A 26,787-nucleotide genomic window follows, 5' to 3' on the forward strand; every position below is an offset into this window, starting at 1 on the left:
TATTTTCCTTTTATTGGTGTTTAATCTAAACCCTCTCTCTGCAATTATTTATAACGAATAAATTTTCATCTCCAAGCAGTTTATTTGTAATTCGTTTATTATTTACAGTTTTCAGTTTTCATGTGCATATGTTAAGATATAGATTTAAGACTTCATCACAACTTTTTCGATTTCGTTAAAACATATAATTTATCAAAAGTTGAGTTTAGCTGCGAAGGCTTGCTCTAGATTTGTCCAAGATATCTTTCTTGATCTTCGGATAGTTCGGATACTGAAATATTGAAAATATTGATCTTCGGATAGTTCGGATACTGAAATATTAAATATATTGATCTTCGGATAGTTTGGATACTAAAATATTGAAAATATTGATCTTCGGATAGTTCGGATTCTGAAATATTGAAAATATTGATCTTCGGATAGTTCGGATACTGAAATATTGAAAATATTGATCTTCGGATAGTTCGGATACTGAAATATTGAAAATATTGATCTTCGGATAGTTCGGATACTGAAATATTAAAACGATTTACTTTAGAAATTGTTAAATCTTTTTTATTTATTAAAAATTGCAATACCAAAGATTAAGTTTCATGAAGGAAACCAGTAGTTAAACTAATTAAACAAAACTTTAATATTAAAGAAACGGTTCAGAATTTAGAGCCTCACCAGTCACCTGTCGAAAAAGTTTTAAAAAACAAAGGATTTTCTAAATTTGCTACAAATATGTTACAAAAGATTTTTGTTAGTCTTATTAGATCGACATTTGTCAAAGCTAATTTTAATGCAAAGTGAATACAATATATATTAGAGTGGAATTTACTAGAAAAAAGTGTAAAACGGCCATTTTGTTGTACTGTTTCCATACTACACGTGTACTTCACATATTTGCGCTACATAACCTTTTGGGCCGTGGAACATCATTTTATAAAAAATCTAAAATTAATATAAAAAACCAAATTATGAAAAAGTCTGGTTTCATAATTGACCAATGATCATTTCACATAGACTCTATGCCTTTCACTTTACAAACGATGATTTTCCGTTATAACTTGAAATCAAATGATGTTTGTATTCACCTGATTCATTTTATAAAGTTTATTTAACAGCTTTAAAAAATTCGAACTTGAAATGGATAGTCTAGGGAACATACTGTATTAATGTACTCTACTGCATATAATTAGTGAACATTTACATGATTTGTACACTTTGAACTCCCTTTCAGGCTGAAAGGGACTGACAAAATTCATACCGAAGGATCGTCTAAATTCCACTCTAATATATATTCTATTCTCTTTGTTTTAATGTCAACAAAATACGAAAATCTGGTTTATTGAGGGTCTGGCATGAACTACTAGTTCAAGAGAGAACTACCGATACCTTGTTTAAAATATTTTAATTAATAAAATCTTTATTACTTTTACCTTTTCTAGAACTGCATGGCAAACATCTATTGCATCCGCATATCTTCTTGCTTTCATATAGTTGAACCCCAGTTTGTAACCAATAGAAGGGTTTGCCTGACATATATCTTGTTTTTTGAAAATAATTCTATTTCATTTTTATGTAATCAAATATTGCTGTCCCATAATGAAAACTAAGATTTCATTTGCCATATAAAATTAAAAAAAATTACAGCAATAATGATATTGATAAAAATAATAATAATTAAAATTTAACAAAGATGATACAAATAATAATAATAATAACCTTATTACTATATCTCCAAGCTGCTTCGTAATGATTTGCAGCATCCTTGAAACTGTTTTCCTTCTCCATAATAAATCCCATATACTCGTAAGCCTACAGAAATAAACGTAGTTTGATGTCGTCTTCTTCGAGTTATTCTTTTTATTGAAAAACTGTTTAATTTTAATTTTGATTTTTATTATTTATTATTTATATTTATATTATTACAACCCAGTGTAAATCGAACTTTTAAGAAATGACTTGAACATTTGTGTCCAACATTTTGTAAAATATTTAAAAAAAACCTTTGTTGAGGATTTATTTTGCTGAAGAACTTTTCTTAGGAGTTCACTTGCCATGTCATATTTCCCTCCTGAAAACATAAAATAATATTTTTTGATTTAAATAATCAGAGCTAAAAACTTTAGAATGAGATATCCTTATTTTATTCTTAATCCTCTTTTTTGGATATCAGCTACTGTATAAAAGGTACGTTTGATAAAAATTACAGATAAAATGCTTCATCAATTGAACTAATATCCGATTGAATTAAAGTTAGCTGTTCACATTAGAGCATTTGAGCAAATATAAATTTAATCATGTTAATATGAACCTATTAAAAAATATATTTTATCACATTTTAGGACTATCATCATTTTAAACGAGTCTTAACAAACATTAATTCAAAACTTACTATTATTTAATCAATGTTTAGTTCAATTTATATGACACAACACCAGAAAAAAAACCGGGTTTTCAAAAGTTAAAGAGTACATCTTAACATGATACGCTGATTGGTTGAATTTTATTCATCTTTCATGGATATTGAATGCGTATTAAAATAATCTCGGGTTTAGCAAAACCAGGAGTTTAAGCATTAATCTTGATATCCCACATTCTAAAGTTTTCAGCTCTGAGCTGAAAACTTTAGAATGGAATATCCTTAATCCCGATCGGTCAATTAATCTGGAGATTAATAACAAGAGGAGAACAAGCATTATTTAATTTCGAGATTAAGAAAAAGAGTGGATCAAGCCTTAATTCCGATATCCACCATTCAAAAGTTTCCAGCTCTGAAGTTAGATCTTTTGTGCTGTTAATCTTGGGATCAAGTATTGATCTCCATTAAGGTGAAACATTTTCAATTAAAAACAAATCAAGTAGTAACAATATATTGTGTTTTTCAATTTTAAGCAGCATTTACAAAAAGCATTTTGGATAAAATTAAAATAAAAAAAAACAGGTTATACAAGTGAATTAAAAAAATATTCCAAATATATCGATATGGGTATCAAAAGATCCGTCTTGTAAAGTCTAATTCAACGCAGCAAACGGTTTGTAAGAATATTCAAAACATGGGATCTAGGAGCATTAAAGTGGAACTACTTTGGGAAATCACAAAATCAGCTGTTTTCCCTAGATTTTCAGCTCTAACTTGGCTATTTTATTATTTTGTAAAACGGTGCCCACATCAACATATTTAGAGAAGAAAAAAAAACACTCTTACTAGTGTTTTTTTATCACAAAAGGACATTTGCGATAGTCAATTTTGGTTTTTGCAAATGTTTCTTACAATTCAAAAATACATCAGCATTTACTACTTGGAATTGATTCCACATACAGGGATAACTAAAATAAAGTGATCAAACATTAATCCTCAAATTTAAAAGTGGCAGCAATGTATATCGAGATCAAGTGTTCAAGATTATAACGACACAAAAGTTCCTATCTCTGATATACCCAGCTGGAGCCTACACTATAAGCCAAATTTTCATGCAAAGAATATAATTCGATTAAAGTTTACAATAAACTATTCGCTATCAAGCTTGATTATAATCAACGACATTGTTCTGCAATTTCCTTGACTGTCGTCATGTTGCGTGTCTGTACCAAAAGAGTGTGCGTGTGTAATAACGAACTCGTCTGCAACGCACGGCGGCTGGCTTTCTCATGCCAGACCAGCGCCATTTCCCTGTGTTCTTACTCCCTGGATATACCTTGTATATATATATCCGCTAGGAGGAGCCAGCATCTCTCAAGATGTTCAGCATCTTCAAAATTCCAGTTGTACTTAGCAACTCGTTTTAATTGATTTCTAAAAAATGGCAAAATTTGAACATTTTTTTGGTTGTTTTGGTTGTTAATATATTGCTATACGTATTATGTATTTTATGTGCAATATGAAACTATAATAGCACAATTTCCCTATTCCTGCCATTTCCAAAATGTGGTCCGCCATGTTTTGCTTTCATAATTACCGGAGATATGAATGGATAGATAGATTTTGGCATGGTTTATTTGAAAATTTTAAATTTGAACAACATTCCTAATATTTATGGTGTTTTTTAAAGCAAAAATATGACAGACAACATTTTGGAAACGTAGATGTACGGACAAGACCTATTTTTTCCTAAAAAATGTTGCTGAAATAAATGCCGCAAACTATTTCTATGGTCAAAGACGACTTCTAACTTCTAAGTCTTCAATCAATTGATTTTATCCCGTTTTATCAATAATATCACTGTTTATAAACAATACAGAAGTCCTCCTATTCCACATTTTTATGGGTTATTCACCTTGCTCTTGGAGTTTGCTTGAGTAGCATATATGCTGTTGCAGATCCTAGGACAGCTCCAACATTTTCTCTCTGAGTGTCACGTGAGCAAATTTGTAAAAAATCAGCGAGGGCTCGTTCTATATTACTCTAGACATAAATATATTAAAGCTATTTAAAAAAATAATACAGGGTGTCCCAATAAACATGGAAATTCAGTGACGAATTCGATATCATCTTTTTAAGTAATTCTTTGATTTGTATCACCTTATTTTTAGAAGAGAGTTGTAACATTCCTTGTAATAGTTCATAACTCATCTGCTGTAACCCTGCTTTAGGTTTGAGCTCCTAGACAAAGAAAATATTGCACAAAATAAATAAAAATGTGGAGTATACAGCATCTTTTTACTTCATTTTACTGAAGAAATGTCCATAATTTTTTATAATAAACTAGCTGAAATGCCTGGCGTTGCCCGTGAGAAAAAAAGTTATATTTTTGTTTTATGTTACCTCCAGGGTACCCATGGGTTCCCTCAAAAAATATGAGCGAAGAGCTTTATTATAAAGCGTTACACTTGTTGAAACTTTGATTACAAAATAAGAATTATACTCTTGGCTAGAGGAATGTTTACAATTGTTGTTTAAATCCCCCAAGAAACTGCAGTACACTTCTGCTCAAACAAAATATTGGGATCCTAGCGTGCGAATACAGTGATAACTAGAACAAAATTTGATCGTTCATCCTTCGTCCATCTTTCAATCCATCCTTCAATCATACTTCGGCTAATTTTGTAAATAAAAAAGAAATGAATTTTGGATGTCCTTGCAGTCAGCCAAATTGCAAGAAAGAACTATTTTTCCGAGCCCTGTAAATTGGAACTATTCTGAATTCTTGAAGGCACAAGGGGGGGGTAAGAGGAGCAAGGTCACTACCCTCTCCCCTTGCATTGCTTTCATATTTTGCTTGAGTCAGCTGTTCTAAACATTTTCCAACATGTTTTATTTCGAGTAGGATACATGGAGGGGGGGGGGGGAGGATGTAATGTCTTCCATCCTGTGTATTTGTATTATGTTCCTTGTGACTAAAATCTTATTCTTATTCTTTCCAAATCATTGAGTTTAACATTTTAAGAGAAAATTCATGACAAAATCTAAAAATCAACCTTAAGATCATTAAATTTACAGAGTGTTAGGTCTTCATTAAAGTCTCATCCTTTGTGGGTAACCCTGTAATTATTTGATGTTATTACAAATCAAATAGTTTTACTAGACACTAATTTAGTGAAAGGGGTCTGAGTCAATCTACAATTAATGTTTCTCCTGCTCAGTAGACTTTTTAAAGATAAAATTTGATTCTTAAAGTCTTCTTTCAATTTAAGAGTTTTCTGGTTATCACTGTATAAGTGCGTTGTTTTTTTACCTTTAAAAGTTTGTCCGCGGTTCTTAACGCCATCTCTTGACTATCTCTGGAATCTGCGTGTACATCTGAATCAACATGCTCAAACACTTCACCCCCTACAATAATTAATAATTTAAAACGTCGATCTTTGTATATATCAATATAATAAAGACCACTTTCGATTTCAATTTTGATTTCTATACCAAGCTTTCAAACAGCATCCGAATGCACATATAAAATGAAAACAAAGAGAAAATTATCAAAATCTGACAACTGAAAGTTTGTCAAAACAAAGATTTAGTATGTTACAGGAAATAGTAGTCATTCAAGCAGTGTGCCTGAGGATTAAGGCAATTAATATAAAAGCTCTGTTTTAGGCCTAAAGGGAGGGCTTTGGGTATTTAGGAAAAGTCGGAAAATTTCAACAGCCTCAGACCAATACTTTTTGAGTTATGTAAAAAAAACTGCAGGGGGGGGAAAACTTGACCCCCCCCCCAGCAGGAATAGGGTTAATTGTTATAATTTTTCATGATATCATTTTATCAAAAATATGTCAAGGATATTTGAGCTTATTCAATTAATTGTGTATGTATAGCTAAATCTTAAAAATTCTAAAACTGCAAAATTGCAGAGGAAAGTGCTTTTCCATAATAATGCATTTAATGCGTAATGACAATAACACTATTCACTTCATAACCTGCAGATCCAAAATGGACAGCAAACTAGTTTAAATGTATGTTGCTCAAAAGGTATATTTCTCAAACTTTTATAAAATAAGTTTCTTTATATTTTGTCTCCTCATGCCTGTAAAATGTGTTTTAAAAAAATTTGGTTTTGAAAAATTAGTGAAAATAAGTATACCTAACATCTGATTATCTGGATTGATACAGATCTCAATCATATTGTAAATTGATCTTTGTCCCCATTCATTGTCTCTCCTGGCCTTGTTGAACATTTTCAAAGCATCATTAGGATTTCCAGAGTACCATTCAAATAGTCCCTGAAATACCATTCAAATAGTCCCTAAAATACCATTCAAATAGTCCCTAAAACACCATTCAAATAATCCCTAAAATACCATTCAAATAGTCACTGAAACACCTTTTAAATATTCCCTGAAATACCATTTAAATAGTCCCTGAAACACCATTTAAATAGTCCCTGAAATACCATTTAAATAGCCCCTGAAATACCATTCAAATAATTCCCTGAAATACCATTCAAATAGTCCCTGAAACACCATTCAAATAGTCCCTGAAATACCATTCAAATAATTCCCTGTAATACCATTCAAATAGTCCCTGAAATACCATTCAAATAGTTCTTGAAAAAAATGATTTTAAAAATCAAAAACGTGGCCAGCCCTAGTGGCTGGTTAGATTTGAATCCTACCTTACAAAAGTTTAGTCCTGGTATGAGAGAGGCTCTAGTTCCAACATACTCATCTGATTTCTTCAAGTACTCTGGCACATCCTCTAAATGACCTAAATAGCAAGATCTATAATGAAGTTGATGGATGATTGATAAAATATTCCAATACAGAATTGTATATAAATTGTTCTCAAATGAAAAAAAGATAAAAGGTTCTGAAAATTTTCAGAGAAATCATAAATATTTGGCTCTCCGGAAAATTTCTATTTGCAAACAAAAAAAAACCCTTATGCAGCCAATCTGGAAAAAAGCAAAAACCTGAGTTTTCAGAAATAAGTGTGGTACCTGTTCTCCGCATAACTTCAACAAGTCTGGCGAGAGCCACCCAATAATCAGGCTTCTTCTGAAGTAATTGCTGGAAATGGAACATAGCGGACTCATAGTCATTTTTCCTTGAAATATTTCTTTAAGTTGAATATTTGAAAAATAAGAAAGTTTGTTGACAAATACCTGAATGCAAGATCCGCCATCATTATGGTTGCTTCCTCGTTCTCCTTGTCATTCCTTAGCAGTGACATGCATGTGTACTGACATTGGTCCAGATCATCGTTCATGAGATACAGACGAGCTAGAGCAATCAAGGCCATGGCATCTTCAGTATCAAACTTTAAGGCTTCCTGTAAATGTTTTTCTGGTGTGAAAAAAAGAAAAAGTTTTCAGAACCCAAATTTTTTTTAAAATGTTTACCTTGTAATGATTTATAGCAGCAGTATAGTTTCGCTGCATAACCATATTATCAGCCATTTGGTGGCAGATTTTTGCTGCAAGATGGCGCTGATCAAGTACCGCATCTGGTTGCTCAATTTGAACCCGCTTCAGAATTCTTGATCTTAAGTCCTTTACATCACTTAATGTTTTCATAGAGCTGTTAGCATTGCCACTCTTCTCTTGGATTTTAGCCAAAAGGGTCAGAAACTTTGCCTGAGAGATTAATCCATTGAGATCATTCTGATTATCCTTTTCAATCTGAAGTGCCTGAGCCACAGTTTTCTCTGCTTTGTCATAAGTCTTAAGCTTCATTTGCAGTTCGGCCATGTCATAACGAAGATTGTTATTTTCTTCATCTTTGACTGCTTCCTTGTAATAGTTTATGGCTTTCCCATATTGATGAGTTTTCTGAAGAACTTTCCCCATCTTTGCTGCTAATGCCGTGTCTCTAGGGTTTCTCTTTAACGCCTGCTCATATATTTCCAGAGCTCTTTCTGGCTCTGTTATAGACATGTATGCATCTCCTAGTAAGAGATAGCTCTGAGGGCTTGGACTCTTTTCCACCACCTCCCTGTATTTCATTTTTGTTAAAGAAAATGTCATGGTCATTTACTCTTAAGTAATTATTTATTGATTCAGTAAATAAAAAGTTTTACCTGTAACACTGAGCATACATCTTTTTATCTTTCCTATGAACTAAGTAGATATTTGCCATTTTCTCCATGGCTTGAAGATAATAATTTTGTTCAGGAGTAATGGACTTAAGAATTTGTAACGCTGAATCCACTTCTCCTTTAGCCAGGGCCAAATCAGCATTTGCTACTGTTATTCGGATCTCCTCAGATGTTCCAGCAAACTCACTCAGGGCCTCATTCATGATCCTTGATGCCTCCTGGTTTTGATTTGTTAATCGATATACTTCAGCTAACTCCAGGAAAACAGATACCCTATCAGTTGCAGATATTTCTTTTGCCTTCCCATTTTTGTCAGCACTTCCTCTCTTCCGATTCACAAGGTTTAAAGCAACTTGTAAAGTCTTGATGCAATCTTGAAGATTTCCTTGTTCCTTCAAAACTTTAGCATTTATCAAATGGTAGATTGGATGGTCTCTAACTTCAAAGTTATAACTCAATCCTACCTCAAGACTTTGTTGCGCATTTAAAATGTTTCCTTGATGCAACTGTACTTGTGCCATGAGCAGGTGGCAATCAGCATCAGTTGGATCAATATTATCCAACACATGCTGAAGCGTACTTACAGCTGACTTGAGATCCCCAGATAAGAACTTTGCCTTGGAGAGTAGGTAAAGGGCATCTTTCAGTCCCGGGCATGCCTTGGTCACAGGCTCAAGAATCATCAAAGTCTTTTTCAGTGCAGGTGGAATTGCTTGTCCTTGACTTGATGGGTTGTTTGGCGCATACATAAGATACTCTCTAACAAGCTGAACAACAAAATCAGGGTTCATGGTGATCAAGTACTCAGGCCCAAAAGTTAGACCCCTAACTGCTTTAAAATGTGTGTCCACAGCTTCATTAAGAACACCTAACACATCATCTTCTGTTGTTCCTGCAAATCTTGAATGTAAAGCACTCATATACAGTATTTCAGCCTTATTTCCAACGCCTCCATGGATCTCTTTTAAGAAGTCCAGCTGCTCTTTGGCTATATCAAGCTGCTTATCTTGCAATTGGCAAGCAACTATTCCACTTAGGGCTAAAATTGAAGTTTCATCCAGCTTAGTTGCTGTTTTGTAATAACGTTGGGCTTCCTAAAAGTAAAAAAATTAAATAAACATGTACATTTTGTGATGTTTTCAATCTTAAGCTAACCTTAATTCTTCCTTTAATAAGGTTTTGGAAACCAACTTCTGCCATTGCCACCGAGCTGGTAGAGTCAATAGATGCTGCCTTCTCAGCAAACATCAAGGAGATATCCAGCACGTGCTTGTCACGTCCACAGATCCTGGAGAACAGCTGGGCATTGTTTAAAAACACATGGCCATTCTTTGGTTCAGATTTTTCTAAAAAGATTTATTAATAATCTTTATTTACTTTTTTAACTGAGAAATTTTACCTAATTCTGCATAAAATTTCCGAAGTTGTAGACTAGCATCTTCATAGTTGCCTTTCCTGCATGTTGTTTGCAAAACTTTGAATCTAAGACCCTCAATATTTTTTGGATCTCCGCTAAGAATTCTATTTGCAGTTTCATCTGCTTGGTCCCAGTCTTGGAGGCATAATTGAACTTTCATTTTCTCCACAAGAGACGGGGAAAAGGTTGGATACACCACAATGAGCTGGTTTAATAATTCAATTGCGTCGTCAAAGTTTCCAGCCATCTCATAATATTTTGCCTGCAGAGAGATATTTTAGATTTTTAAAAAAATTTATCACTAAAAATACCTTTCCAAGAATAGCTTCAATGTTTCTGTTGTTGGTTTTAAGAACAGCCTCAAAATATTGCAAGGCATTTTTATTTTTGGACTCCCTTAGCAAAGCCACCTCCATCCATCCCTTGGATAATAATTTTTTTAAATCAATATTTCTATTTTAGTAATATAACCATGCATAAACAAGTTTGCCAAGTAATACTTAAATTACTTTTGATTGAATTGAAATCTATCATATTTGATTTCTTTTCTATTCTAGAACTTTTATTGTAAAAATCTGGATGTAATCTTAACAGTTTTTAACATTTTTTTCAAGCTATGTTTGTGTGAATTGTACTATTAATAATTATATTCATATTTTTACCTTTAGAATCAATCCCTCCTTTGAATTAGGATTAATCTTAAGCATCCTAAATATAATCAATAGATATTTAATAAATTGATCTAAGATATGACAATCTAAAAATTCTGGAATGCAGATAATTTGCTGTATCATTTTTTTAAAAATTAAATACAGAGATAACGATAAATATCGACACTGAAACAAATTTTATTAATTTTCAACAAAATTTTCTAATTTCTTTTTCTTCAACATTCAGGATGTTAAAAATGTGGAACTTACAATTTCCCACACTGTTGAAAGACATTCTATTGTTGTGTTTGATCTTTCTGCAATTCAAAATGCAACCCAACACACTATAAGATTCTGATGAAACTTTTAATCATAATTTAAACCTAACCCAAGGCTTCTCAACTTGTATATAGTACTGTACAGTTCATTGGTCCCAAGGGTAAAAATAAAGCCAAACAATCAAATCCAAGAATAATGAGTATACAACAGGCTAGATCTGTAAGGGTATTGAACCCTTTCTTATTTGGTAGATATTAAGTTGGTAAAATTAAAGGGCGGAGCTAGGGGGAGGATTGATGCTGGAGAAAGGAGTGAAACAGCATTTATTTAGCCGGGGAAGAAAGCTGTGTCATCAGACATACATATACCCCAAGACCAGGGCAGTAACCGAATTTAAAGAATTTGAGCAGCGGTTTAAATCTAAGCCGCGGTTTAAATATTGTTAGTTCCACTTAAAATTGTATCAAATGTTTAAAGATTTAAGCCGGCGCTTAATTTAAACCTGGTTTTGGCGGATTTAAACCGCGACTCGAATTCTTTAAATTCCATCTCAGTTCTCACAAAGTATCTGATCAGAAGGGTCAAGTAGAAATATACTTGCCTCAGGCTAATGTTGAGTGTATTTAGATAAACTTTAGTTGGTCCAACACTAATTGTTTGTATCGTTTAAATGTCAATATAGTTTTGTGTAAAACCATGCTTCGGTATTCCACTCAATCTTGACTTTATACTACTAAGTTCTTTTCAAGTCTATAAAAACTTAAAGTTGAAGTTTCCCATGATACATGAGCTGGGAACTTTTGTGTTTGATACCCTTAATCTCGATCTCTTAATCCCTGTGGACAATTTTATGGATTTCCCCACTGAGTTTTGACCAATGAGTGTTGGCTGGTTGCATGCAATATTTCCTGGCTTCTGATTGGTTGTACAGTTTTTGCAAATGGCACTTTTAGACACTGTCCTGGATATCAAATATAGATTAAGTTAATCTGCAAAATTATTATACCTGTCTACATACTCTTTGGCCTTCTCCACCTTATCTGCATGAAGAAGGAAAACCCCGGCATAATAGAGAGCCTGGTCATCCGCTTTCTTCCTTTCATCCTTCAGCTTAGCATCCAGGGCCAACACAGCTTCTCTTAACAAAATAAGTTTGGTTATTTGAAATGTTACGCTGAAAATCTGTTTTAATATACTTCCCAGCAGACTTCAACATGCTATTATACTATACTCGGGCATCAAATGATATACATTATAAACTAAGCCAGTGGGATAGGTCAAATAGGCCTATGATAGACCGGGTACTGTAAAATGTCGGGCCACGCTATCAAAGTTGTAACTGAGCCAGCAAAGGATAGGGTTGGGCCAGTTATTGCCGTGCGTCAGTCACTAATCCCAAATGATGGGGATGATCCACCTGGCTATCAACACAGGGTTTCAGGATCACTATCTTGCTGTAGTCTATAAACTGAGGTGTATTTCTTTAGTTCATATTAGAATTGGGAATTAACAGCAGAATCACGTTATGCACTGTTATATATAACAAAGTTAACAATCCCAATATGGGTATGACGGAGTTATATATATGTACATGGAACAGGTAAATTGCAATATAGGATTACGTAATTAGGAATGTCTGAACAATGTACGACATAATTTTACAATGGGCCTCAATATTTGCCACAGGAAAATTTCAGGTTTTGAACATAAAACGTGCTGGGTTGACTTTACATAGGGTTGTCTTGACTGGTCGGATTTCAGTAAATGAACATACAGTACAACTACACTAGATGACTAGACCGGCAAATGCTTGTACCGGTTCAGTTCAGATCAGAGACATGTACATTATGTACTTACTTGTCTATGGGCTGGCACTTCTTATGTGCGTGTATGAGTGCAAGAACTGCTCCCAGTTGAACTTCAGTAAAGGCCTGGAGGGGATCAAGTTCCCTTATTCCTTCTTGCACCTGGCCTAAATAGAGGTATCATCAGTATCATCATTATTACTATAATCATCACCACTGTCTTCAACAAAGGAATTGATTCTTTACTACACAAACTCTGATCTTAATAATCCCAACCTTTCTACAGCCCATAATCGTAGAATTTAGATATTTCAAACAATGAATTCAGTTAGATCAAATAATCTAGATTTGATAAATTAAAGGTTTACACCATCAGGTTGCAATATATATAGATTTTAAATTCGAGTTTGTGGCAAATACTCAGTTTCTTTATCATTATGAGTATTATGCATATTACATATCATCAAAATCATAATTACATTTTTTTAATATTTTTCGCTATGATTTTTTCTTATATTTGATTTTACTAATATGATAGTCATTGCATTTGACGTAATGTATGATTGATACTCATGTAATTACTATCATCAACATTATAATCATATAAAATGTATCTCAACAATCATTGTTTGTATTTTTTTCAAAATTTTTGTCTTATTTATTATCAGCGTGTATACAACTGATGATGAATTAAATAGCCTTTTCTTACCTTCAAGGACTAAACCCATCCCATAGAAGAATTTAAACCCGGGATCTCCGCTTAAAATAAATAAGAAAATTAGTAAATAAGTAAATTAGAGGTTGTGGGAATATTTCCCCACATTTAGCCCTATACAGGCTGGGGTTGAATAGCCCCCACGCCCCTCCCCCCTAGAAAAAGGCCTTGGAGCATAGGTATAAATTAATAAATCCATGTTCGTTGCCAAATTTTTCAAAACTAACTCATTGTAAAAAAAAATAGACAGATAACTTTAACAGTTTGGGTGGTAGGGAGGGTTGAGAAAAAAGCCAAACAAAAGGGTAAAAAATGTAAACATTTCATTTTTTGTTTTAAACAAATATCAAAATATGGCACATGTTTCTACATCCATTTTTCAAGGGCTTTTCAAAAATATGTTTTTAGATCTGTAGCTTTTGTTATAAAATCAGTTATGGACTATTTTAGATTTTTTTTTACACGGACCGTACTTTTTACCGCCTTGAACCCTACCCTTTGCATAAAAAAAATTAAATTAAAAGTAAAAAAAATTGTCAGAAATGAGAGTGTTAGGTCAAAAAGGGGTGGGTGGTGGCGTCGAAAGCCCCCTCCCCAGATTATTTTGTAATTAAAAATAATTTTTATTTACAAAATAATTTGTGGTGGATATTGTATAATTTTAAACACATATATTGAAAAAAAAATAATAAATGTTTAGGCTGTGTGAAAAAGAAAATGGTTTTAGACAAAGACGCATTTTCAAGCATTTTTAAAGAACATTTTAATTCTGGTTAAATTTATTTGATTTATATTTGATGATCTAACCTAAATCTTTTCATTCCCTCCACCGCACTCATCTGCATTGCATGGTATAGTTTCTCCCGGCAGTTGTAATGGATTCGAGCCTACACAGTACATTATTCGAGCCTACACAGTACATTATGGATTCGAGCCTACACAGTAAATTATTCGAGCCTACACAGTACATTATTCGAGCCTACACAGTACATTATGGATTCGAGCCTACACAGTACATTATTCGAGCCTACACAGTACATTATTCGAGCCTACACAGTACATTATTACCCACAATAGGTGTGAATTCAAAGACGACTTTACTTGAAAATTGTTTCTTTCTTTTCCAGATCTAGAAAAAAGCTCAATTTTATTAAACTTATTAAATTCAACCTTCACTACTCTTTTAGATTTGTTTTTAGGTCGACCTTAAAATCTCATCCTGTGTGGGTAAACCTGTACATAAAGGATTAAAGGATACCGTTGTGGGTACCTATACATAAAGGATTAAAGGATACCGACACCGTTGTGGTTACCTGTACATAAAGGATTAAAGGGTACCGTTGTGGTTACCTGTACATTAAGGATTAGAGGATACCGTTGTGGTTATCTGTATATAAAGGATTAAAGGATACCGTTGTGGTTACCTGTACATAAAGGATTAAAGGATACCGTTGTGGTTACCTGTACATAAAGGATTAAAAGATACCGTTGTGGTTACCTGTACATAAAGGATTAAAGGATACCGTTGTGGATAAACCTGTACACAAAGAATTATAAAGTCTAATCCTGTGTGGGTAAACCTGTACATAAAGAAATAAAGTCTTTTCCTGTGTGGGTAAATCTGTACATAAAGGATTAAAGTCTTATCCTGTGTGGGTAAACCTGTACATAAAGAATTAAAGGGTACCGTTGTGAATCGTAAATTACTTGCTATGGTCACAAGTGATTACGTCAAGTGTATACAGTTATTCTTAAATGTTTTGATTACATGAAATATAACTAAATATAACTAAATAAAGCATAAAAATAGAAAAAATATTATAGACAAAAAAACGTTCAATTGAAGAGATAAGATAATGAAAAATGCTTAATATGTTTAAAGCAAGTTAAAATTTGAAGTTCAACACGAAATTACCTTTATAATTGTATCTGGATCCATTTTTGATTCTCTTGTGTTTGATTCTGAAAAGTAAATAATTACCGTTATGGACAAAAAATTCAGGTTTTGAATTTTAAGCTACATTACTGGAAGGACTTTGTGGCCTTTTATCTCTTCTAGTTTTGATTTTGGGAACAAAAAATTTATCTGAGGCCAAATTTAAAGAATTTGAGCCGCGGCTCAAATGTGATTGGTTCCACTTCAAATCGTATTCAATGTTTCAAGATTTAAGCTGCCCCCTCAATTAAAACCGGTTTTTGACGGATTTTAGACGCGGCTTAAATTTATTAAATTAGTCCTCGGGAGTCGGGAGACATATTGTGAAATTCAAATTTTTTTAATTATGACTTTATCAGATTTCAGTCTCAGGTGTATTTCACGACGTAATAGTTTAACGTGAATTATTTTAGGGCCTCTAAGGGGTTCAAGTAAATCCATTTTAATATAAAGTTACAGGAGAAATTATGATTTAAATCAAATAAAAATCAAAACCCGATAAATAAAGACACAAAATGTTATAAAAAAAAGAATTTAATGGAGTAAAACAGGTTCAAACGTAGAAAAATTATGACTCATCGGCCATGGCAAAGAAATTGAATTTTTGTGACAAACTCGGATTGTGTCGATGTCGTAATCTTAGATTGAAATATCAAAGTTGTACACAATCAGGTTAAAAATACATGTATTTGAAAATCTGAGTTAGTGGCAAAAACTCAATTTTTAGTTTGTATGATTTAGTATAAACAATGTTTTGTATTGTATTGGTATGCCGTATACTGGAGTAAAGAAAGGTAAGCAGGTATACTATATCTGGTATCTCTCCATACTAGAAAATATCTATGTAATTAATATTATATTCAATACATCCTCGCTTTTAAGGATAGATTTTTCGATCGTTTTAAAAACGATTAACGACCCCATATGAAATTTAAAAATGATTAACGACCCCTTATAAAATGTAAAAACGATTAAAGACCTTTTATAAAATGTAAAAACTATTCAGTTTCGATCGTTTTAAAAACAATTAACGACCCTTTATAAAATGTAAAAACGATTAATTACCCTATATGAAATTTAAAAACGATTAACGACCCTTTATAAAATGTAAAAACTATTCAGGACCCTATATTAAATGTAAAAACGATTAATGACCCTATATGAAATTTAAAAACGATTAACGACCCTATATAAAATGTAAAAACTATTCAGGACCCTATTTAAAATGTAAAAACGATAAACTTACTAATTTTAATAAATTAAAATTAAACTTACTTTTCTTCCTTGTTTACCAAATTACAAAGTTTATGAGTGAAAAAGTACAAATTCAAAGAATTTGAACCGCAGCTCAAATTTGAGACGCGGCTCAAATTCATTGAATTCGGACACTGGATTAAAAAAAATATGTCTTATATATCCACGTCTCTTGAATCTTCTGAGGTCCAAGGAAGTGTTTTTGGGATGTTTGAGGTCAGAAAAAAGGCGGAAGGATGTTGGCAAGGATCTAGACGGAGGACGTTGGATTTAGAAAAGCTCAACTGTAAGACACTTTTTCTTCTTTTGACACTTCTTCTAAGCTGTTCCATCATCCCAACCCCAAAAATGATGTTATTTGGTGTTCCAGTTCCTTAGAAAGGGTTTGTGAGGCATGATCTGATCTACCAGACCTCCACATAGTCGCTCATAAAAGCAATATTGACCAGGAATATTACTGTGCACTCACCTACCAGACCTCCAAATAGTCGCTCATGAAAGCAATATTGACCAGGAATATTACTGTGAACTCACCTACCAGACCTCCACATAGTCGATCATAGCAATATTGACCAGGAATATTACTGTGCATTCACCTACCAGACCTCTAAATATTCGCTCATAAAAGCAATATTGACCAGGAATATTACAGTGCACTAACATTCTGAAGAATAGGGTTTTTAAAATATTGAAAAAAAGTGCATTCAGAGGTTCCAAAATTAACCTTGAACTTATTCCAGACATTTCACAGTTTAGCTTTTAGCAGGACGGAGGTCGTCTTCACACTAACCAAGGAACGCGAAGGCTTCTAGTCTAAGCTGTGGGACAGTCTCGATGAAAAGCTTGAGGACGTCAAACACAAAATCAAGTCTCTGAAAATAAACCTCTTAACTACATGTTACGAGGATCCTCATAAAGACCTCAAAACTTAACTCACTTCATGTCCATTCGAATACAGTCTATAATAAAGGCCAAATGCCACTTTCCTGTGTTTCAAATATGAAAATATGTTTTTTAAAGACACTGGATAGCTTTTACTCACCCGCCAGCTCTTTTGATCCTCCCTTCACACGCACCTCTGACCCTTTAGTAAAAGTAAATTCAACTAAAGTCTTACCGCGTCAACCTTGTTGTCTGGGCGATACAGAACAAACTGGGACCGTAAAGGTTGACCCGGCTCGGAAATTCAAATGTACTACGTCTGCCAAATATATATACCATGTTGACTTGAATTGTTTGACGATTTTGATAATTGGTTCTCAATTTCAACCTGAATATAGCCCAGCTAATAGGTCTTGCTTGTTTTGATAACAGCTGACGAGAAGCAAAAAAAAAATATATCTAAAATCAGCGGGTGCAATTCCAGATCGAAATTGAGACAAAGTTAAAACTTTAACTGATATTAAACTATAGCTAAACAAAACTAAAAACTTCATTCTGATGATTTGTATTTTTTTACTGAAGGAAAAACATATAAAAACAATGCAAACATAAAAAAAATAACATTAATAACGCGAAACAAAGAATGAAAACATTGAAGAAAGGAAACAAAGTACAGGAATCAAAAGAAACACTGATCAAATCTGACCAATAATCATACGATAAATAAATAGAATAAATTAATTAATTAAATAAATTAATATAATTTAAATAAGACTGGAAAACTATGACATGGCACACAGGAAAAAAAAATATTCAGCTCAAAATGTTGAAAAGGCAAATAAATCATCCAGTGTCCGAATTTAATGAATTTAAGCCGCGTCTCAAATCCCCCAAAAACCGGTTCAATTGAGCGCCGGCTTTAATCTTAAAAAAATTAATACAAATTTAAGTGAAAACAACAAAATTTTATCCGCAGTTTAAATTTAAACCGCGGCTCAAATTGTTTAAATTCGGCCTCGGGATTAAACATTTAACAGATATAGTTTAACACTGAACTTTGGAGACATCGAAACATGCAGTTTATTAAATGTTTTTTTTTTTACCCACTGAGAACTTAATGCTACAGATATTTAGTTTTCTTTAAACTGAATAATTATATGGATATTATTAAAACTATTCCCCTGCATATTTTATAGCTATTCCTTTACTTTTACAATTAATGAGATGAATAGTATACAACCAATTGGAAAATGGTCAAGACGACATTCTTAAATTTCTTTCATTGTTTCCAAAGTTTTGTGTTAAACTGTACTTAATTTATTCATCACTAATACAAGGTGACTTACAAAGAATGAGATGGTATAAATATGGTTTACATAAAGAAAACATGTAGAGGACCATAAATTTAAGAAAAAATTCTAAATCGATTCCATCCAATCGTCTCTGAAGTCTCATTCTTTATGGGTAATCCTGTATAAGGAATAAATTGTATTATAAATTGCATTATAATCTCCAGAAAACATGGTTTTTAAGGTCGTAAGTCTCTACATTTGGCTAAAGTCGGATTTTAAGTAAAGAATTCATGTTTATCTAAATAAATTTAGATCATTAAGACATTTATGAAACTGAAAATATCCGATGTTTCTGTAATGCGTTTTTGAAATTTAATTGTAATCTCAAAGAGTCAGGCCCAAAAAGTGCAAAGCAGTTTTTTAGTCTAAATTATAAAATAAAAGTGAATTGAAACAAAAACTCTAAAAACCATTTAAAATTTTCTAGAGTTCTTGAAGATTTGCTCTTTTTAAAGTAAATAAAAGTTTACTAAAGAAATTATAAAAGTGCCATCCAGATTCAGTTTGGCAATAAATCGCCAATATTCGTTTTTGCAATGTTTTCCAAACTAAAGGAAAATCGGCTTTTACTCATAAAATTGAGAAAAAGAAAATAGAAATCCGAAAACTATCTATTTAATGGCTTTAATGGCTTTAATCCTATTGTTTGGCTAGTCTAAATAATATATAACAAAAGGTAATGCAAAATTAGACTTTGACAGAAAATACACTGTAAGAAATTTTGGCTAGATTAAGGGCATTTCAGGCAGTGTAATGGGCAGAACCTACCCTGTACAATAAAATGACTTAATAGCTACAAGATCTGAAAAAATGGCCGTTTCACGAGATGAACATTTTTTAACTGGAAACTCGTCCTTGTCTTTGTTTTTCAACATTTAACTGATTTTTCAGTTTTTTAATAATTTCATCTAAATCTAATTCTTCACTTGAATATGAAATAACTTCTTCTCCTGACTCCTCCTCTTTCTCTTCACTTCCTTTTCTTCTTCTTCCTTTGTCTATATTTCCATCTTTCTTTAACTTTTCAATTGTTTTAACGTTTTTACCGGGATTTGCATTTTTTCGCGCGTTTTCTTCAGTTTCGTCATTTTCTAAATTCTTGCTTACGTTTGTTTTTGGTTTCCTAGCTCGAGGTTTAATAATTTCTACATCTTCAGCGTCATCGTGTTCGTCACTTTCTTCTTCATCCTTGTCCTCTTCCTTAATTTCTTCTTCGTTTGCTTCGTCTTTATTAATGTTTTCTTCACTTTCGTCTTCATCATTTTCGTCTTTTTCACTTTTTTCTTCAACATCTTTTCTCTTATCATTCACTTCTTCATCACGTTTTTCTTCATCCTTTTCTTTCCCTTCCCTATCTTCTGTCCCGTTAATAAGTTCTTCGAAATCTTTCTCCGTATTTCCCGTGATTAAAGAGAAATTTCCAACCTTCTTCCCCTTCTCTAACTTCAATTTCATCTCTGTTGCAATGTCCATAGTTTTCCCCTGCCTCTTTGCTCCACAGGCGTTTGAGAAAAAGCAGAAATCGAGACAAAAATCATCAGATGATGTATCAGGGGTTGGGTTTTTACAGGCCACAACAAGCATATCAGTGCACATTCTCTCACCATCAACTTTTCCCTGAAACATTCAACATTAGTGGTGAAGAAAAATTACCATTTTTGTGTCTTTTTTTGGCCTTACTTTGAGTATGGTGTAATTTCAGAGCAAAAGGGACAATTTTTTGGAGGGGCGACAGCAAGCGTCAAAAATCTTAAAATTGGGACTGTCCATGGCTTCTGGGATAGTCCGAAAGTCCAAGAACTTTCCAGGCTTCTGGGACAGTCCCATGAAGTCCTAAGGTTGTCTGGGAAAGACCCAGCGATCCAGGGACTGTCAAAAAAAATTTCACATTAAAAAAAGATTTAGGTAAAACGTTGATTTAAAAATTGCTAAAAATTCAAACTTTTATTTTTCAAGTGATCATTTTTTTCAGCCAAATGGGAGATGGTCATTTCCGGAAGATATCCCTTTTTTTGGGACATCCTTTACCTTACTGCCTTACTGCCTGGACATCCTTTACCTTACTGGCTGGAAAAGTTTATCATAAATGTACTACAAATTACAACATGACTTAAAGTCAAAGTGACTCTTGCAAAAAAAGTCTAATTTGATATACAGGGTTACCCACACAGAGACGACTGTACAGAATTTATATTTATATTTCGTGTATTCACATTCCCTGCAACTGTAAACTTAATTTTTTTCTTTGTCAAATCATTAAATGAGCCATTAGATTTTCGTTGAACGAAATTTGCGAAAATGAACGAAAGAAATTCGTTCATTTTCGTTCAAAATTTTTGCGAATTTCGATGTATTTTTGACGGAATTTCCGACCTCATTTTCGTTCGATAAAAAATGTAAATTTTCCATTTCACACCAAAAAGATTGTATTTTTGCGAATAAAATAAGATTTTGCAGGAAAGGTCGAACATTTCGAACGAATTTTGCAAATTCCGGGAAAATTTCGAACAAATTTCGCGAAACTTTTTAACGAACATTTTCGTTTTCGTTCACATTTTCGTGGACTGAACGAAATTTTCGCGAAAGAGATTGAACGAAAATTTGAAAACCCTAATTACATAACTCTACTGTCTCTTCAGCAGAATACTGAATTTAACCTTGAGATCGTCAGATTTAAGAGCTTTCGATCGTCTTTACAGTCTCATTCTTTGTGGGTAACTCGGTATTTGAGCCATTTTCCCACCGCAAAAAACTTTAATTATTTACAACTCCTTTACAGAGAAGTTAAAGGAATATTCTCAAGCCCACAAAACATTCAGAGCACAGCGAGGAACGTTTTGTAGACAAAATTGGTCGAGGGAACCCGCGGTTAAGCAAAATTTTTAATTTCCCGAAAATGTTATGGTTTTTTGAGATAAAATTTATTGAAATTTTTTCACGAAAACTTCGCAAAGCGGGCTGTTATTTAACATGTTTATCCCAAGGGACTTTAAGTAACTTAACGTCCCTCATGCAGGTCGGTAATGTTAGTCAAAATGTGGTAAAATGTTAATCCCACCTTAGCAACAGCATCGTCAAACATTTCCTGAGCCAACTCCAGTCCCTGATTAAGTTGCTGAAAACAATATATATTATAAATACAGAGGATACAATTCATTTTACAAAAAAGTGGGTTCATCATCTTTTTCATGTCAGTCTGATAAACAATCACATTGTATTTGGGTTACCAGCGAAATTCGCATTTCGCATTTTTTTGCAAATATAGATTATGCGAAAGAAAGCGAAAAAAAGGCAGATTTTTGTATACAAAAATAAGCGATAGTTTAGAAAAAATGTCGAAAATTTTAACTTTTTTCGCATTCATCTGTTTCGCAAAAAAATCCGAAATTTTAATGTTTTGTCGCAAAATTTATTTTTCGCGAAAAGATTTTCCCAATTTTGCTGGAAACCCTGAATAGTAGAATTTCGCCAGTGCAAGACTTCTGAATCTGATATATAACAACATTTTAAAAATTGTTTTCATTGATTTTCAGTTAACAGCCAATCTAAACTACGCGTACAGTCCCATTAATAAACTTGAAACTACGCGTACAGTCCTTTTAATATACTCGAAACTACGCGTACAGTCCCTTTAATATACTTGAAACTACGCGTACAGTCCCATTAATATACTTGAAACTCCGTGTACAGTCCCTTTAATATACTTGAAACTATGCGTACAGTCCCTTTAATATACTTGAAACTACGCGTACAGTCTCTTTAATAAACTTGAACCTACGCGTACAGTCCCATTAATATACTTGAAACTACGCGTACAGTCCCTTTAATATACTTGAAACTACGCGTACAGTCCCTTTAATATACTAGAAACTACGCGTACAGTCCTTTTAATATACTTGAAACTACGCGTACAGTCCCATTAATATACTTGAAACTACGCGTACAGTCCCTTTAATATACTTGAAATTACACGTACAGTCCCATTAATATACTTGAAACTACGCGTACAGTCCCTTTAATATACTTGAAACTACGCGTACAGTCCCATTAATATACTTGAAACTACGCGTAAAGTCCCATTAATATACTTGAAACTACGCGTACAGTCCCTTTAATATACTTGAAACTACGCGTACAGTCCCTTTAATATACTTGAAACTACGCGTACAGTCCCATTAATAAACTTGAAACTACGTGTACAGTCCCTTTAATATACTTGAAACTACACGTCCAGTCCCTTTAATATACTTGAAACGAAGCGTACAGTCCATTTAATATACTTGAAACTACGCGTACAGTCCCTTTAAAATATAAATTGTTGAGATGTACCTTTTGAAACAACTCCTCTGCAATAGCGGTTTCCTTCTCTACTCTCGCCTGAAACATTTTCTCCGCCTCTATCCGCCCCTCCGCCGTTCTCTTTTCAAACTCAATCTCAGCCTGCGCCCTACCCGCCTAGATACATTCGCCGATTTAAAGCACGTGCAAATTTATAGTTTAGATTAAATTTCTTTTTCTAACGTTAACATATTTAAGAAGAAATTTTAAACTATTCACCAACTGCCATGTTCCGGGGGACACACTGTATTAAAAATATAAAGTTATTCCTATGTTTAACATTTTTCTCGATATAATTCAGTAAGTATATAAATATTAGTTTGCCAACGTTGCTACAGGGTGTCCCACGAAACATGACAGTTGATAAGTAGTATTGAATGTCGTCTTCATATATACTATAAGATATAAAAGTTGCAGTTTATATTAAAAAAATCTTTTGCTTAAAAATATTTTACTTTTAAATGACTTCCGTATAATATTCTTATTATTGCCTTTGGTATTAAACAAACACATTATGGTAGAAGACATTCTAAACTATTCACCAACTGTCATGTTTCGTGGGACACCCTGTACAATAGGATTCATATTTTCCTGATTTGAATTATTCTCCAAACTTACGAAAACATAAGAATTAAACTTCTTTTTTTAATAAAAACGATAAAAGAATTTTAAGGCATTTAGTTGAAACTAATAAATAATAAAACAGTGTGGCCATATATTTTTGTGTTATGCCAAAACTCATAAATGCTCATAGATTTTTTTCTCACAATTTTCCAAGTTCCCAAAAACCGTATAAAGGTATAAAAAAAGAGTAATTTGTTAGGGATATAATAAATAATATAATAATAATATATATAATAAAGCTCTTCGTTCTCATATATATATATTTATATATATGTTATCTTATAGCTGGCCGAACAGCTGAACCAAATTGGCAGAATTTTTTTCGAGATTATTCATGGGTAACGTAGAGGTAGCATAGTCTCAAAAAGTTGGACTTTATTATCAAAATAAATTTATTTAAAATTTAATTTAAAAAAAAGTTTTTTTTTTAAATTCACAGACAGCGAGGGACACTTCAGCTAGAAAAATAAAATAAAAGTAAAAAGTGTTGAATAATATAAAAAGAGACCTCCACCATCTCCGCTAAGGTTCGATTAGCAATCATTTCTCCGTTTTCAATTCCATCCTTTAGTGCCTTCTCTGCCATCTTCCTGCCCTCCTCTATCATATCCTGAACAACATAAATAAACAGCTGTCGAATACATTGGTCGGCATTTATATTAATACAATGAAAACAACTATTATATTTAAGTTTTGGTTTCTAAAAGTGAACCTTCATTGTGCATGCCCGATTTACAATGGTATCCTGTAATCCTTTATCTAACCAATAATGTGGAAGATATTGTCGTTTTTCCAACTGAAAATGTGTTTAAATCTCACGCTTTCTCAGTTCTTCCTGAAGCAAGAAAGAGCAAGTCCTCTGCAAAGAAACCATGAATGAAAATATCAATTTTCAAAACCTAAAACATGGATATCTCATTCATATTTGATCATAAAAGTTGTGAATCAGACATGCCAGTCAATCATACTATTTAACAGTTTTATGTGTAGGTTGGTTTTATGAAAATTAAATTTATAAAGAAACACCAAGTATAGACTATGTACAAGGATGATATTATAGGGTGATAAAGCTAATAATTAACCACCCTCTCTATTACCTTACACCCACTTTTAGTGTAAAATGTAGATTCTTTGGCTTATTTTATTTAAAGGATATAAAAATAAAATTTATAAAGAAACACCCTGTATAAACTATGTACATTGTACAATATATAAGTCTGATTGTACAGGGTGTACAGGGTGTACAGGGTGATAAAGGTAATAATTCTACTCTCTTTCACCTTACACCCACTTTTAGTGTAGAATGTAGATTTTTTGGTTTATTTAATATGAAGGATATAAAAATCAGATTTATAAAGAAACACCCTGTATAAACTATGTACAATATATAAGGATGACCGTATAAAAATTGAATTTATAAAGAATTCCCAAGTATAAACTACAAGGTGTCCCACAAAACATGACAATTGGTGAATAGTTTTGATTGCATTCTTCCATAAATTGTATACAATATTTTACTCGAACATAGCTTTCTTTGAAATCAATTTCACTATAATATGACTGCAAAGTGCCAAGTCCGGTTTCCATCTTGAAACATTGATTACAATTTTAAGTTGAACCAACTATTTTTGAGCCGAGTCGCAAATTTTAGCCGCGGCTCAAATTCTTTAAACTCGGTCTCTGTATGTTAAGATATTTAAAACTATTCACCAAATGTCATGTTTCGTGGGACACCCTGTATGTACAATAGATAAGCCTGACCGTAGGGTAATAAAGGTAATAATTTAGGTCTATAGGCTTCAGACACTCAGACCTAGGTCTCTCAGACAAGAATAAGAAGGATACAAGGACAACACAATCATTTGCAAACATATTCAACCTTTTAGAAAGAACTGGATATATATTCAAGGGGCTGTTAAGGTAATTTCAATTGATCCTATGAATGCTAAAATGGCAATGCCCGATTCACAACGGTACCCTTGAAACATTAATCTGATTAAAATGTTGAAGTTTTTAATTTTTATATATTTAATACTTGATCAGACAAACTTGTTAAGGGTACCAATGTGAATCGGACATTGCCATTTTTTTGCATGGTGAACCACTTGAAATTACACTTACAGGTCCTATAAACATATACAACTTATATACAACTTATATACAACTTATATACAACTTCTAAACGACTTTGAACATTAAAACTGTTGTTAAAGGACTCTCGCCAATTATTTCCTAAAAATTAAAACTGAAAAGAAAGGCTCCATAAATGTACAGAGCTGAAAACTTTAGAATGGGATATCCTTAATCCCCATCAGTTAATTAATCTGGAGATTAATAACAAGAGGAGAACAAGCATTATTTAATCTGAAGATTAGAAAAAAGCGGAGGTCAAGCATTGATTTCGATATCCACCATACTAAAGTTTTCAGCTCAGGTTTATGACTATATAAATATGTCTATAGCCACTTCCTTTTAATTGTTAGAATTAAAGGGTTCTTTGTTCGTCGCATGAAATCCTTGGGTCCAGCCTAAATGCCGAGTCCATTAGCGCCTGATCCAATCAGGGTTCAGTCATGTGTGTGTTGTTTATTCTGAGCCAATAGAAATAGTATGGCGGTAACATCTATCTTTCTATCTATCTCAATATCCAATTAGAGTTATAAATCTTTCAATCGGCGCTATCAGTAAATGGAAATATTTACTTCTACTGAAACTATGGTGGTTTATCAATAATTGATACAATTGTTTTAATTTTTGTGAGAGTAAATTCTTAATTTATAATTAATTTTCAATGTCCCAGAATAAAAACATGAAATGGTTTTACTTTTGGAAACTGTTTAATTATTCCGTGGTTAGCACGAACGAATAAATAAAAGATTAATTAAAAGAAAAAAAGAATGCATACAACTATTCAGAAGGAAAATGACATGAACAAAATTCTTAATCTTGCAGTAAATACGATTCGATGCAAGTAATGTTGAAATTAACCTTGATGAAGGCTTAAGTCATGGTTATTAAATCAGCTGTACATTGTCGAGCCTGCAACAGATGATTTTTATTTCTGCGGATTTTCCCAGCCG

General features: G+C 32.8%; 2 protein-coding genes across 3 annotated transcripts in view; both read right to left on the reverse strand.

Moving 5' to 3' along the window:
* Positions 1 to 62: 62 nt before the first annotated feature.
* LOC111710817 (tetratricopeptide repeat protein 21B) lies at positions 63 to 15,315 on the reverse strand. 2 transcript variants are annotated; one of them, XM_023484963.1, is made up of 23 exons: positions 15,237 to 15,315; positions 14,129 to 14,208; positions 13,316 to 13,365; positions 12,659 to 12,773; positions 11,808 to 11,939; positions 10,535 to 10,580; positions 10,184 to 10,294; positions 9,855 to 10,134; positions 9,611 to 9,801; positions 8,438 to 9,549; positions 7,761 to 8,352; positions 7,524 to 7,690; positions 7,359 to 7,465; positions 7,035 to 7,126; positions 6,504 to 6,642; positions 5,664 to 5,758; positions 4,511 to 4,591; positions 4,266 to 4,393; positions 3,687 to 3,784; positions 1,995 to 2,062; positions 1,711 to 1,803; positions 1,425 to 1,520; positions 63 to 271 (listed from the first exon to the last, which is right to left on the reverse strand). In XM_023484963.1, exons 1-23 carry the CDS (start codon positions 15,258 to 15,260, stop codon positions 206 to 208), a joined length of 3,963 nt encoding a protein of 1,320 aa, XP_023340731.1. In that variant the 5' UTR covers positions 15,261 to 15,315; the 3' UTR covers positions 63 to 205. The 2 variants fall into 2 exon arrangements, with proteins under 2 accessions (XP_023340731.1, XP_023340732.1); XM_023484964.1 differs by lacking the exons at positions 11,808 to 11,939; positions 12,659 to 12,773; positions 13,316 to 13,365; positions 14,129 to 14,208; positions 15,237 to 15,315 and adding an exon at positions 10,793 to 10,910.
* Positions 15,316 to 18,340: 3,025 nt separating this feature from the next.
* The window catches only part of LOC111710818 (DNA ligase 1), a 41,077-nt gene continuing 32,630 nt past the window's right edge, over positions 18,341 to 26,787 (reverse strand). The window contains exons 11-14 of the mRNA XM_023484965.1: positions 24,216 to 24,317; positions 23,075 to 23,200; positions 21,804 to 21,860; positions 18,341 to 20,362 (exon numbers count right to left, since the gene is read on the reverse strand). Of these exons, the coding sequence (XP_023340733.1) occupies positions 19,583 to 20,362; positions 21,804 to 21,860; positions 23,075 to 23,200; positions 24,216 to 24,317 (1,065 nt within the window). The 3' untranslated portion in view covers positions 18,341 to 19,582. The remainder of the gene's footprint in view (positions 20,363 to 21,803; positions 21,861 to 23,074; positions 23,201 to 24,215; positions 24,318 to 26,787) is intronic.

This window comes from Eurytemora carolleeae, unplaced genomic scaffold (genome assembly GCF_000591075.1).
Source record: "Eurytemora carolleeae unplaced genomic scaffold, Eaff_2.0 scaffold1104, whole genome shotgun sequence".
Classification (NCBI taxonomy): Eukaryota; Metazoa; Arthropoda; class Copepoda; order Calanoida; family Temoridae; genus Eurytemora; species Eurytemora carolleeae.